This window comes from Vombatus ursinus, unplaced genomic scaffold (assembly GCF_900497805.2).
Source record: "Vombatus ursinus unplaced genomic scaffold, bare-nosed wombat genome assembly UNPS02009770.1, whole genome shotgun sequence".
Lineage (NCBI taxonomy): Eukaryota > Metazoa > Chordata > Mammalia > Diprotodontia > Vombatidae > Vombatus > Vombatus ursinus.
In genome coordinates this window covers 12,516,353-12,529,986 of record NW_020949548.1, presented here as the reverse complement: position 1 = coordinate 12,529,986, position 13,634 = coordinate 12,516,353, and the positions used below count along the sequence as shown (strand labels likewise).

General features: G+C 40.9%; 1 protein-coding gene across 1 annotated transcript in view; it reads left to right on the top strand.

Moving 5' to 3' along the window:
* The first annotated feature begins 291 nt into the window (after positions 1-291).
* Positions 292-13,634, top strand: part of CTR9 (CTR9 homolog, Paf1/RNA polymerase II complex component) — a 28,816-nt gene continuing 15,473 nt past the window's right edge. The window contains exons 1-15 of the mRNA XM_027852584.1: positions 292-390; positions 1,954-2,052; positions 3,301-3,540; positions 4,968-5,085; positions 5,652-5,741; positions 7,616-7,764; positions 8,431-8,538; positions 9,406-9,750; positions 10,745-10,834; positions 10,950-11,078; positions 11,184-11,367; positions 11,880-11,968; positions 12,769-12,954; positions 13,046-13,133; positions 13,372-13,520. Coding sequence (XP_027708385.1) covers positions 346-390; positions 1,954-2,052; positions 3,301-3,540; positions 4,968-5,085; positions 5,652-5,741; positions 7,616-7,764; positions 8,431-8,538; positions 9,406-9,750; positions 10,745-10,834; positions 10,950-11,078; positions 11,184-11,367; positions 11,880-11,968; positions 12,769-12,954; positions 13,046-13,133; positions 13,372-13,520 — 2,109 coding nt within the window. The 5' untranslated portion in view covers positions 292-345. The remainder of the gene's footprint in view (positions 391-1,953; positions 2,053-3,300; positions 3,541-4,967; positions 5,086-5,651; positions 5,742-7,615; positions 7,765-8,430; positions 8,539-9,405; positions 9,751-10,744; positions 10,835-10,949; positions 11,079-11,183; positions 11,368-11,879; positions 11,969-12,768; positions 12,955-13,045; positions 13,134-13,371; positions 13,521-13,634) is intronic.

Below are 13,634 nucleotides of genomic sequence, written 5' to 3'. Positions count from 1 at the left end.
AACTCCAAGCCTGACTCTGGCGCGTGTTCTTTGGCTCCAGGCCCCCAGCCCTGGGCCTGTGTCCCGGTTTGTAAGGGCGGGGGGCGGGGACAAGGGAATCTCGAAGCCTCCTCCAGCCGCTCCCGCCCCGCCCCCTGGGAAGCTCCGCCCCCTCGCGCGTGCGAGTTCTTCCGGTTCAAAAGGGTCGGGAGCCGGAAGTGCCTGGGCCCCCTTCGGCTGTGGCGGCGTCTGCTCGTTGTGTTCGCGGCCGGAGGGGAGTTGAAGAGAAGCGCTTGACGCCGCCGGAGCCGGGCGCCGAGGAGGAGCGGGAGCCGGCCCTGCCAGCGTCGGGTTCCCGGCCTCACTATGTCGCGAGGCTCCATTGAGATTCCCCTCCGGGACACTGATGAGGTGAGCGGAGCCGGGGGCCAGGAGGTGCCCCCGCCCAGCAGGGGGTGGGGCGGGGCGGGGCAGTGGAATCCCCCCCCCCCCGGCTTCCCTCTCCCTTTCCCTCCCCCTCCACCATGCCCCAGGTTTGCCCCAGCCCTTACCCCCCAGTCCGGGGTCTGACCCGCCCCCACCCCCGGGCCCGGGTCCGAGCCGACCTGGGGTCGTCTGCAGACCGGGGTGGGGGGGTGGTTCGAGGAGGCAGAGAGCTGACACCCCCTCCCTCTTAACTTCCGTCTGCGAGCCCCGGTGCCTCACCCCGGTCCGAGGAACCCTCCTGGGTAACTTTGCTTGGGACCCCGTACCTGTCACACCCCACATACATCTCCCCCCTTGTTTGAGCACCCCACTCATTGCTCTAGAGGAGGAAACTGAGGCAGGCGGGGCTGAGTGAAGGAATTGACTTGTCTACCCAAGGTCGCAGGGGCAGTTTGACAGCAGGGGTAGCGTCTGGTTCCAAAGCCACAGCTTGGGAAGGACCTTAAGGGGTCTTTACGCCTCGGTTTGTCGAGGAGATACAGAGCACTGGGGGTTCTGTGGCCTCCACAGCCCAAGTTTCTTTCCTCCGCATCCTTTCCCTTTCCATTGTAAGGGGATCTAGACAGCTCCTTCCTTCAGGGAGGTCCCACTGCTTTGTATTCACCCGAATTTTAGACTTCCGCTGATGTTTGATTTTGCTATCTAAAGTCATCAAAAGTGGAGTTATATCTACTCCTGGTTGGTTATGCACAGTTCAAGTGTTTCGCTGACTTAAAGTTGCACTGCTTGGATCCATTTGCAAAGCTGATTATTACGCAGAAAATGTAGTTGGCTTACTCTAAATCAATTCTCCTCCACTGAAGTCCTTCTCTTAGAGTGGTGTGGGGGTGATTCTGGCTTCTTGAAGACTGCTAGTTCAGTGTAAACTTGGGGGGGGCGGAGTTTGGATTGTACCAGCCTGAATTAAGGGCCATCATAGACTCTATGTCTCTTTCCCGAGGACTAGCCTAGCACAGGTCTGTACGTTAACAGATTGGTTATGTGATGATATGATGGTATTTTTGGCCACAGAAACTCCTGAAAGCCTGCGAAGTCATAGAGGAAACTTGCAATCTGTACCGACCCTAATGAAATCACAGGTTGTTGAAGTATTAAAATATGTCCAACTCAGGACCATTTCCCTTAGTAATTAAGGTGGCATACTTGGGTTCTAAATACAAATGCAAAGCAGTGCTTGTTGTATGGAGTATACTAAGACATCTGTGGCATTTTATAGCCAAAATGATTCTTCCTTATCCAGCAATGCCAACTTTTTTTGCGCTGGTACTTATGAACATATTTCTTGTGCGTGCCAGAAGCATTTTTCTCACATTGAATGGTATCAGTATTTTTGAACTGGGCATTTTGTCTCAGTTGAAAATGAACATAAGCGATTTTTTTCTTGTTTGTTACATAAAGAGGCATATATGTACTGATAAAATTTGTACTTTGGGAAAAATAACTGAACAAGGATGTGAATAATGAGTAACAAATATTTTTGTATTTTAGGTCATTGAACTTGACTTCGATCAGTTACCGGAGGGGGATGAAGTTATCAGTATTCTGAAACAGGAACATACTCAGTTGCACATATGGATCGCTTTAGCAGTTAGTATTTATTTAAATAAATGTTTTTCATTTGCTGACTAGGAAAATAAGTTCAGAATATGCTTCTTTTAAGACTCTACGTGTATCTGATTTCCACTCAGGCAAACTTTAGGTCCATTGTAGAATTATATTGTGTCCAAAGAAGTTCACTCTCTTATTGTTTGTAGAACAATTCTGACATATTAAATGTACAATATTTCATCATTTTGAAAGAAATATTATTTAAAATAATCCATATAAGTTCTATTCATAAGGTTTTTTGTTTTCTTAAAGTGAAAACTGGTATCAGCTAAAGACTGTTCCTCCTCCCAAGTTTCTAGGAAATATAGACAACGGAAGCAATTGCCTGTACAAATGCAGTAGACGTTTCTTAAGTGCCTGTCATGTGCCAGGCTTTTTGTTAGGAGCTTAGGATGTAAAGGCAAACCCAAAATCATTTCTCCTTATCCTGCTTGTATTCTCTTCAACGATGCCACATAGAAGAAGAGTTATTTTTGGGAAGGAGAGAGTTTCAACTATCATCTCTATGTACAGGATTCCCAGTTTATAATATAATGTTAATCTCTGTCCTGAACTCCAACTCCATAGCGCCTCTGCCTACAGGACATTTCCATTTAGATCTCCTGTTAGTACCTCAAACACACGTTCAGAACAGAACTAATCTTCCCCAGTAAACTGACTCCTTCTCCAAATGTTCCCGTTTTTCTTTCCAGTGTCCCATGTCCTCACCCTAGGAATAATCTTTGACTCTGCCCTCAACCTCATGTTCAGTCACTTGCCAAATCTGTTAGGTTCCACCTCCGCAAAATTTCTTAAATCTGCCATCTTTTTTCCATTCATGTAACTGCTCCTTTTATCAGGGCTTTATTGTCTCTTGCTTAGGCAATTGTAGTAGATTCCTAATGGTTCTCTTTGCTTCTGATTTCTCCCTTCTCCAATCCATCTTCCACATACCTGCCAAGTTAATATTCTTGAAACAGATTAACCCACATCACTACCCATGTTCAAAATCTGACCTCAGCCTACTTGTCCAGATATATTTCATGCTACTATTCCCCTCCCCACACTCTTGAGTTGCAGTCAAATTGAGTTACTAGCTGTGTCTCGAATTTGACAGTCCATCTCCTTGGCACATTTGCACAGACTATCCCCCCGTGACTGAAATGTGTGTGCCTCTGAATCCCTAGTTTCCTTGAGGGTTCAGCTCAGTTGCTGTCTCCTATCTAATTTTCCTTTTTTACTTTTTAGTTGGAATATTACAAGCAAGGAAAAACAGAAGATTTTGTGAAGTTGTTGGAAGCAGCTCGAATAGATGGAAACCTGGATTATAGGGACCATGAAAAAGACCAGATGACTTGCTTAGATACATTGGCAGCCTACTATGTCCAGCAGGCCAGGAAGGAAAAAAACAAGGACAACAAGAAGGAGCTCATTACCCAGGCAACCTTGTTGTATACGATGGCTGACAAAATTATCATGTATGATCAGGTAAAAAAAAAAAAAAAAACTTTCCCTAGGTATGGTTTCAACAGATAGCTGCTGGGTGTGATTTACATTGAAGGTGCATCTTGTTGTTTAATGAAATAGACTCATTTAAAGAAATGAATGTTGGGGGCAGCTAGGTGGCACAATGGATAGACCACTGGCCCTGAAATCAGGAGGACCTGAGTTCAAATCCGGCCTCAGATCAAACACTTGACACTTACTAGCTGTGTGACCCTGGGCAAGTCACTTAACCCCAATTGCCTAAAAACAAAACAAAAAAAAGAAATGAATGTTCATGACGAAAAACATCTTTGTGGTTTTGTAAAATCTTTGGTTAAATGGTTGTAGTGAATCTGGGCTCTTTCTGATATGGTTGGTGTCCCCCTCCACCTCATACAGATCACTCAGCACCTCCCGTCCTCATCCTGTGCAGTTCTCATTTCCGTTCTTCCCAAAATCCTCCAGAAGAGCTGCCTAGCACACTGCATACCTCCTACAGGCCTCTTAATATTCTGGAGGCACTGGTGCAGGCCTCCGACTGCCTGTCTCTTCTTATTCCTCGCGGTCACAATGTGACCAGCCTCCCTTGTTTTCTGGAAGGCATGTCCTCGATGACGTTTTACAGGTCCCAGTCACTGTTGGTAATACAGGTTCATAGGGTCATAGATGTAAAACCAGAAGGAACCTCAAATGTTATCTAGTCCAACTCCTTCAATTAAAAGATAAGAAAACTGAACCCCTGAGAGGTGAAGTGATTTGGCCAAAGTAAATGATTTGCAGAACTGGATTTGTACTCTGATGCTGTGAATCCCACCATTGCATTGTGCTCTTTTACATCCATCATTCAACTTTCCATTGCTTTTTGGGTTGATTCCAGGGTTGATTCTCTAGGATTGTAGTGGAAATGATTTGTAGCCATATAGCACCCATCATCTGGAGAATATTGGTGTTAAAAAGATGAAATTTATGATAGGGAATAGCTTGGGTTAGTTGAAAGTTCCACTTATAGAAAGTTGAAAGTACAGTTCAGTCCATTGTCATCCTCCTATTCACTTCTGATTGATTTTTATGAAGAAGTTAGTTGCATGAATGTAACAGGCAAAATTCTCCTGTAAAACACACATTTTGAATGGGCAGTTTAAGCATCATCATATTTTCTTTCGGTGGGGGATCATAGGTTTCAGATGGAATTTGGAAACTTGTAATTTTGTTTTTGTCATCAGAATTACTGGCGAAAATATGCATTTTAGGACAGTTTTTTTAAGATTATAGTTAAGAACTATCCACCAGCTACTTATATGTTACAATTAAGGGAATTTACCTCCATTTATCACATCTTACCTGTTTTTTCCATTATCACAAGTTCTTTGGAAGTAAATATTGGCCATCTGCCATAAGGGAAATCTAATTTGGTGCTTCTTTTTATCCAGAACCATTTATTGGGAAGAGCCTGCTTCTGTCTGTTGGAAGGTGACAAAATGGACCAGGCTGATGCACAGTTTCATTTTGTACTCAACCAGTCTCCAAATAATATACCAGCCCTTCTTGGTAAGCTATCTTTAGTAGCCATCTTAGGAATCTTATTTCTTCCCCTGTGTCAGGAATACAGCTCTCATTAATTGAAAGTTAGACCCTGGCCCTTCAGCAAAGGGGAAAGAATTTTGTTTTAGTAAAAATAAAGCTTATCCTCTGAAGAGTGCCTTAGAAAGTTCAATGGAGAAAATCTGTGATGAAGAGAAAACATAGCCTGTAGGTTATGCTTTTAAGAGGTTCAATTATTTTGGCAAGAATTTTTTTATCGTTGAAATTAATTGGAATTAATTGCTTTCAGAATTAAGAATAATACATTCCTGAGCACTGAGTGTTTAATAAACAATGATCCCTCTTTATTTGGCCAGCATACCAGACTGGTTCAGAGAATTATTTCAAAGATAAAGATAGAGCTGTTCTGTTTATGGGCATAAATTATTACTCCTATGTTGGGGTTAATTGCTGATCCTGAAAGTGCATTGCTTTTTGTGTGTATTTATTTGTACTGAAATCTTATGCACACCTTACATTCTTTAAACTAGCAGTACCTATTGACTTTGCTTCTTTTTTTTAAATCACGACAGGTAAAGCTTGTATTTCATTCAATAAGAAAGATTACAGAGGAGCCCTTGCATATTATAAAAAAGCACTGCGCACCAACCCAGGCTGTCCAGGTAAGGGAAGAACAGATAGGCTCAAACTGTGACCCAGCTTAAAATATTGATAGTTTAGTGGAATGCTTTTTAACTCTGAGGTTACATGAGAAAATGTACTTCAGATGGAAGTGGAAATGACATCAAGAATTTAAAAAGTCTTCAGTTGGTTTTTAAAACAAGGTAATAGGTGATATTGTGCCCCTTTAAGTCAGAGAATATATTAGAATTGAAAGCATGAGTCTCTTCCACAGCATTCCCAACAGTCTTGTAGTTTAAGAACTCCATTGACAAGGAACTCGCTACTTTCCAAGGTAGCCCGTTCACTTTCAGATAGCTCTAATTACTGGGAAATGTTGTCTTATCTTGAATTAAAATCTGCTTCTCTTTGGCTTCCACCTTGGTTCTTCCCTCCTAAGCGAAGCAGAACAAGTCTAATAACCTCTTCCTGGTGTGAATCCTTAAGATATCTGAAGATAGTCATCATGCCCCTCCTAACCTATGTTGTCTCTCATACCAGTACTCTGAGATTCTTCTACTGATCCATGTGGCACAGTTTCGGCCCTGGTGGCTTCCTTTGGGCATGTTCTTTCTTGGTAGTGTCCTTCCTTAAATGTCATTCCCAGAACTGAACACAGTGATCTAATTGTGGTCTGACCAGGGTGAAGGACAGTAGGATTTTCCTGATTCCCCTCCCTAACCCCCACCCCCCCCCAAAAAAACTAGATTGTGTATTTTATATTTACTTAATGCGTTCATGTTCCCCCTGATAAAATGTCAGCTTGAGCACAAGAACTGTTTGGTTTTTGTCTTTATGTCCCTAGGGCCTAGCACAGTGCTTGACACGTAGATGTTTAATGTGTGCTCATTGATTGATTCAGTGAGATACTTGGCTGAAATCCAGGTATATTCTACCTCTTTTGCCTGTTCTCCCAGTCTCGTAAGTCTGTCGAAAAAGGAAGTAGAATTAATTATCACAATTTCTTTTCACCTTTAAATTTTTAGTGTCATGCTGCATTCAGGGAAGTAAATATCAGTCATCAATTGTTAAATCAAAAACATTTGTTAAGTGTTTACTATGTGCTACTTACTGTAGTCATATCCTATAGCCAGAGATAGATTTCAGTGCTTCGGTATTTCATTGCCCTGCCTTTTGGCCACTTCCTTACGTGTAAGCAAGAAAACGGTTAGTAGCATTGTGTTTCATGAGTGGCTGTCAGTCTTATTGCCCTCTTTTTAAAGAGAGTGGTTTTGGCCACAGATGTCTGGTATACTTTCTAATGACACCACTCTGTCACCTAAAGCCTTTTCTCCTTAGTCACCGTAGGAGTTCACTAGAAAACCCAGCTGTGGTTTGCTGTTTATTGCTTTGACTCTTCACTGCCTGCACAAAACCTTTTCTTTAAATGAATGCCCTTTCATTCTCTCAGACAAGCAAGTAGTGGTCAGGATGCGTGAGCATCTTTGTGAGCATCAGCAAACCATCTTTGGCTAAGCTGTTGTGTTACGTAAGGTGCAAATCTGTGAAAGGGATAAATATTATGGACAGTACTTTGTTGTTGATCACAGGGCTTTTCACTTTCAAGGGAACCTCTTGCTTTTTCTGCCTGAAAATTGTCATTCAGAAGCACAGTCTAACAATGGTGTTGGGAGATATATAACACACCAGAATTAGGTATTTTGCATTCTTGTGGGGAAGGTTTACGTCATTTGATACATGGGGAAGGAACTATCAGGGAGGATATGATTTGACGTATTGAAAAAACAAATCAGTGTAACAGGACTCTTGATAATGGAGTTTACTGTAGTTGTTTAAAATATAGAAGGGTTAAATAATGGAGCTTTAGAAATTCCTTAGTTTAACAGGTTGAATGACGTGATTTTTGTTTTTTTAGCTGAAGTCCGCCTAGGAATGGGACATTGCTTTGTAAAACTGAACAAACTGGAGAAAGCTCGTCTGGCTTTCAGCAGAGCCCTAGAGCTCAACTCCAAGTGTGTGGGAGCATTAGTTGGATTGGCTGTTCTGGAACTCAATAATAAAGAGGTACGTGAGTAAGAAAACAATCCAAGCATTGATTGATGTAGTTATCAATAGAGAAATCCTCAAAGAATCCGTTTATCTAAAAAGATGAGTCCAAAATATAGATTGGAAAAAGGAACCATATTTTCCTGTATAAACAGGTTCTTTTTTTCTCTGCAGAATGTAATGGTATCTTCTTACAAATCATCTAAAAAATATTTGTAAGATGGCCTTGTTTACAGAAGAGGAGCAATGCAGCCAGACTAATATTATCACAGGCACTTAAATAACAGATGTGATAGACTTTTGTGAAAAGTTCCTTTACAGCTAAAAATGTAATGCAAAACAGAATGTACTGGAGTATTTTGTATCGCTTGCCCTATTGAGCTAGTGTTAATTTTAAATCATTTGTGTCAAATGATGTTCATATACCCAAAATTAGAACATGGGGGAATATTTCTAAAGCTAAAACTAGAATAAAGTTGTGCTTGCCTTTGATTAATTATTGGGAAACATAGGTACCTTAAGTTGAATATTCAGACAAGTAAAGTAAGAGCTAAACTGTTTACCTGGGTTTGGCTTTGTGTGATGTTCGTATCTTTAAAAGTTTGGAAAGAAAACATTTTAGAAAAAGTGCTCTCTGAATATTATGCAGTCATACTCTCAACCCAAACCTTGTCTTTTGTTTAGGCTGACTCTATCAAGAATGGCGTCCAGCTTCTTTCCCGAGCTTATACGATTGATCCTAGCAATCCTATGGTACTGAACCACTTGGCAAATCACTTTTTCTTCAAAAAGGTTTGAGAAATCTTTTATCTTTAACTCTTGATTTTACTTCAAAACGTACGATGTTTCACTTTCTTTTACACTAATGGAAAGTTAGTCTGAGGCCAAATAGGTATAGGTTGGGACCTGAGTTTTTATATTGACCCCTCGTTTGATGGACATGGTCTGGGGTCTCTGTGTATTTGATGTGCTCTCTCAGTGGAATTGGAAGAGGAGTAGAATTAGAGTTAGAAAGGTGGCTTCAAGTCCTGGCTCAGACCCTTTCTAGCTGTGTGCCCCAGGGCAGGCCACTTACACTCTCTGACCTTTATCCCTTTCACCCTTATCTGTAGAACGGGAGATCATAATATTTGTGCTCCCCACCTTTGAGGGATGTTGTGAAAAGGAAACTTTGCAGACCTTAAAGCTGTATGTAAGTTAAGCCATTATTACAGGAAGTGTGATGAGTGTGCCTCTTTATAGTGACAGATATGTGGAGGACATTCTATACCTGTATAAATGGTGACAGCTTTGTTGTGGTCCCTATAGAGTAAAATTTGAGCCTTTTAATTTGTAGGAAGTGGTTTCTTACTTCAGTCTGTATAAAATTCTAACTGGTAGCTTTTAATAGATAAAATAGATAAAAGAATGCATTTCTTTTCCTAACACACCCCACTAAAGTAAAGAATTATTGAGTGCATGGTGTCCTTTTCATGGCATGGTTTTATTGAACAATGGTAATGGGGAAAACTCAAATAAACTCTGAGATAAAGTACCAACGATAATGTTTATTTTAGTCACCTAACTCTTGTATTACTTTGGAAAAATTTTGTATAACATCATCTTTTATGATTGAGGTGGTTTGGTGTCTTATAACTTCTTGTACTCTTCATTTTTCAGGATTATAGCAAAGTCCAGCACTTGGCTCTCCATGCTTTCCATAACACAGAAGTGGAAGCCATGCAGGCAGAAAGCTGTTATCAGCTGGCTAGGTCCTTTCATGTTCAGGAAGACTATGATCAGGCTTTCCAGTACTATTATCAGGCCACCCAGTTTGCCTCATCCTCTTTTGTACTGCCCTTTTTTGGTTTGGGCCAGATGTATATTTACCGAGGTGACAAAGAGAACGCGTCTCAATGCTTTGAGAAAGTTTTGAAAGCCTATCCCAACAATTATGAAACAATGAAAATTCTTGGCTCTCTCTATGCTGCTTCAGAAGATCAAGACAAACGAGACATTGCCAAGGTACATTTCAAATCTTAGTTATTCTGAAATAACCTCCAGATGGATGTCAGTCAGTAAACATTCATTAAGGAACTCCCACATACCAGGCGCTGTGCTAAGTGCTGGGGATACAAAAAGAGGCAAAAGAAAGTCCTTGCCCTCCAGGAGCTTACAGGCTGGTAAAGGAGACAGCAGGCAAACAGATATGTACAGATAAGCTGTGTATAGGATAAACAGGAAATAATTAAAAGAGGGAAGGCACTAGAATTGAGGGGTTGGGAAATTCTGCTTGTAGAAGGCGGGATTTTTAGATGGGATTTGAAGTATTCCACGGGCAGTCATTCTAACATTATCTGTTACCGCTAGAAAAAAACTAACAATAGAGTTTAATATTTCAGAAAAGTGGTTATTTTATCTATACCCCACCTCCTCTACTGACAAAAATCACACAACTCCACTTCATTTTAGAAAATAGTGTTCATGACTTGTTATCACCAAATAATTCATCCCCTGATGACCACCCTTCTGGGGAAGCGCTTCATTCCTCTTACGCAATGTGGACCTGGGACAGTAGATCCCTGGAACTAATCTTCTGATCTGGCTTAGGATCCCCAAGGCTTGTGCTCCATTGTCCTTAGCCCTTTACAAACTCAGGCTCGCCTTCATGCCTCAAGAATAAGACTTCAAGGGAAAATCATCTAATCATATACTGTTTTGTGGTTTACCAAGGGCTTTATGGATGGGATAACTCCAGTTTTCACATTAGCTCAAGCTCATAAAGGTTGAGTAACATGCCCAGGGCCAGACAGGGAAGTCATAGCAGAGCTGGTATCCAGCTCACTTCCTGACTTTGAGTCTACGGTCTTTCTCTTCCTTGGTGCTTCCTAAACATTAATGATTTAATTTCTGTCACCTTAATAAGCACTACTTTTGGATGCTTTAATGCTGCATTCATGGTGACTTATCTTGGTGACTTTTGGATGTCACACTGATTCTGACATCTCCTCTGTCTCAGGGCCACTTGAAGAAGGTCACAGAGCAGTATCCAGATGATGTTGAGGCCTGGATCGAACTGGCACAAATCCTAGAGCAGACTGACATACAGGTACGTGGTGTAGAATTCCCTTTTAGCTGGGCACTGCCCGCTCTGTGACATAAACTGTGTAAAGCATTGGTCACCATCATGACTTAGGCCTGCTTCTGTCTATGTGGGCTTACAGGGTGCCCTGTCAGCATACGGAACAGCAACACGTATCCTTCAGGAAAAAGTACAGGCTGATGTCCCACCAGAGATTCTGAATAACGTGGGTGCCCTCCATTTTAGGCTTGGAAACTTAGGGGAGGCAAAGGTGAGAAAATGGGATGTCTGTATCCTTCTGGAGTGTGTAGTTTTTTTTTTAAAGTCGGCCCTGACCTAACATTTTTTTTGAAAGTTGTTTTTCTATTTTTAACAGAAATATTTTTTGGCATCTTTGGATCGTGCTAAGGCAGAAGCTGAGCATGACGAACATTACTATAATGCCATCTCAGTTACAACATCGTACAATCTGGCCAGGCTTTATGAGGCAATGTGTGAATTCCATGAAGCAGAAAAGCTGTACAAAAATATATTACGAGAACATCCTAATTACGTTGACTGTAAGAATTTTAAGTTACTTTTTAAAAAATCCTACATGTCATTCAGTTACTCATTCAGCATACATTTATTTAACAAACATGCCAAAATGAGAAATGTTGAAACTTGTTAAATCAGCAAATACTCATTAGATGCCCACTATGTACTTAGTATAGCATTAGCTGTAGAATATGTAAAAGACACATTCTCTGGCTTCACAGAACTTAACTCTTTACTGGGCAGATTTGAGTGTGGCTTTGAGAATGAGTCAGATTGAAGGAGAAGGTGGGGACATTCCAGATGAGGGGGAATGGCTAGAAGAGAAGTATGGCTGAATCTGGGGGCAGGGTTAGGTGGATAGGCACACTGCCTGTAGGTCATAGGAAGGAGGCAGAACTTTCTTCAACTGAGGTGAATATTGGGAGAAATTTGGGTGGTGGGCGAGATTTGGGCATTGAACAGTAGACTGAAGAGGTAGAACTTAAGCTAGAATTTGATTTTGTAGAGCTGGTCTTTTAGCATACATTTCTTTCAGGCTATTTACGCTTAGGAGCAATGGCTAGAGATAAAGGAAACTTTTATGAAGCTTCAGATTGGTTTAAAGAAGCTCTTCAGATCAATCAGGTTGGTAATATTAAATCCTTTTTGAGAAATGAAAATTTTCAGTTTATTGTCTAATGAATGAAATTATTTCCTTTTAAAAACTATGACCTATTGGTCTCAGGTCTATTTTTTCCCAACTTTTATTTCTTTTAAACACAGTGGTGGTAAAAAAAAAAAAATGCAGGTTGTATTGCTGTGCACTAGTTTTGTGGACTTTTGGGCGACATAGACTCATAAAATGTCAAGAGTTAGAGAGGACCTAAAAAGTCATTTAGTCCAACCTCCTATTTTATGCATTAATTACCTTCTACTGCATCCCCAGCAAGTGGTAATCCATTAAGCAGTGTTTGATACCCAATATTATGTATGTACAGCTATTCCATCTGTTCTTATCCTCCACCTTTTCTCTCAACTACTACCCCTCCATAAAAGTAAAGTAACCTGCACTCCCATTTCCACATGACTTGGGATGAAATTCATCCCTATGTGTAGAGTGAATTCATTTACATACTTTGTTTTTGTGATGCCTCGTCCTTCAAATCCTTGAAGTTTTATTCCCAGTCCATTGGGCTTTCTGTTATACTGTATTTGAAGAGTTAGCCTGGGAAAATGGACTACAATATCTTGGAAGTCCTCAATCTTGTCCTAGCTCTTCCACTGCCTACCTTATAATTACAAGGAAGCCCCTTCCTCTCTGAGGCTCAGTTTCTTCTTCTGTAAAATGAGGTAGGTGGGTTTAAACCAGATGATAGCTAGAGTGCCTTCCAATTCTTAACTTTCTGGGACCTAGAATATTTATAAACTTTTAACATGTGTTTCAGGATCATCCAGATGCTTGGTCTCTGATTGGCAATCTTCATTTGGCCAAGCAAGAGTGGGGTCCAGGTCAGAAGAAATTTGAAAGAATATTAAAGCAACCATCCACTCAAAATGACACATATTCTATGCTGGCCCTTGGCAATGTTTGGCTGCAAACTTTGCATCAACCCACCAGAGACCGAGAGAAGGTAATATCTTTATTTACTGAAGGTAGGATTTGGCTGTCTTTGACTGAACTCCCTAGCATCTCTAACTAACGGTGTCATTTCTCTTCTTTAGGAAAAGCGGCATCAGGATCGTGCACTAGCCATCTACAAGCAAGTCCTCAGAAATGATCCTAAGAACCTCTATGCTGCCAATGGCATAGGTAGTGTAAGGCTTGTATATTTGCACTAGTTTGAAATTTATGATTCGGAGACGAGTGATGGTGAATCTTAGTTCAACACTGAGGTTATTACCCTGAATTTCTCTATAAATACAATTATTCTGAAATATGATTTGCTATTTTTATTTGTCCTAATTTCCTACTGGGCACTGTCAGCTTAAATAAAATGGTTTTTTGTTTTGTTTTGTTTTGTTTTTTTGCATATTTCACTTCTCTTTAGGTGCTGTGCTAGCCCACAAAGGATATTTCCGTGAGGCTCGTGATGTATTTGCCCAAGTAAGAGAGGCAACCGCAGATATCAGTGATGTGTGGCTAAACTTAGCACACATCTATGTGGAGCAGAAGCAATATATCAGTGCTGTTCAGATGGTAATGTATATATGTTTTCCTTGGATCATCTAAAAGAAATAGAAAATTTGAGATAAAAATACTGTTTTAAGACCAGTTTTATTGATGGACTTGAACGTTTACTTTCTTAACCAC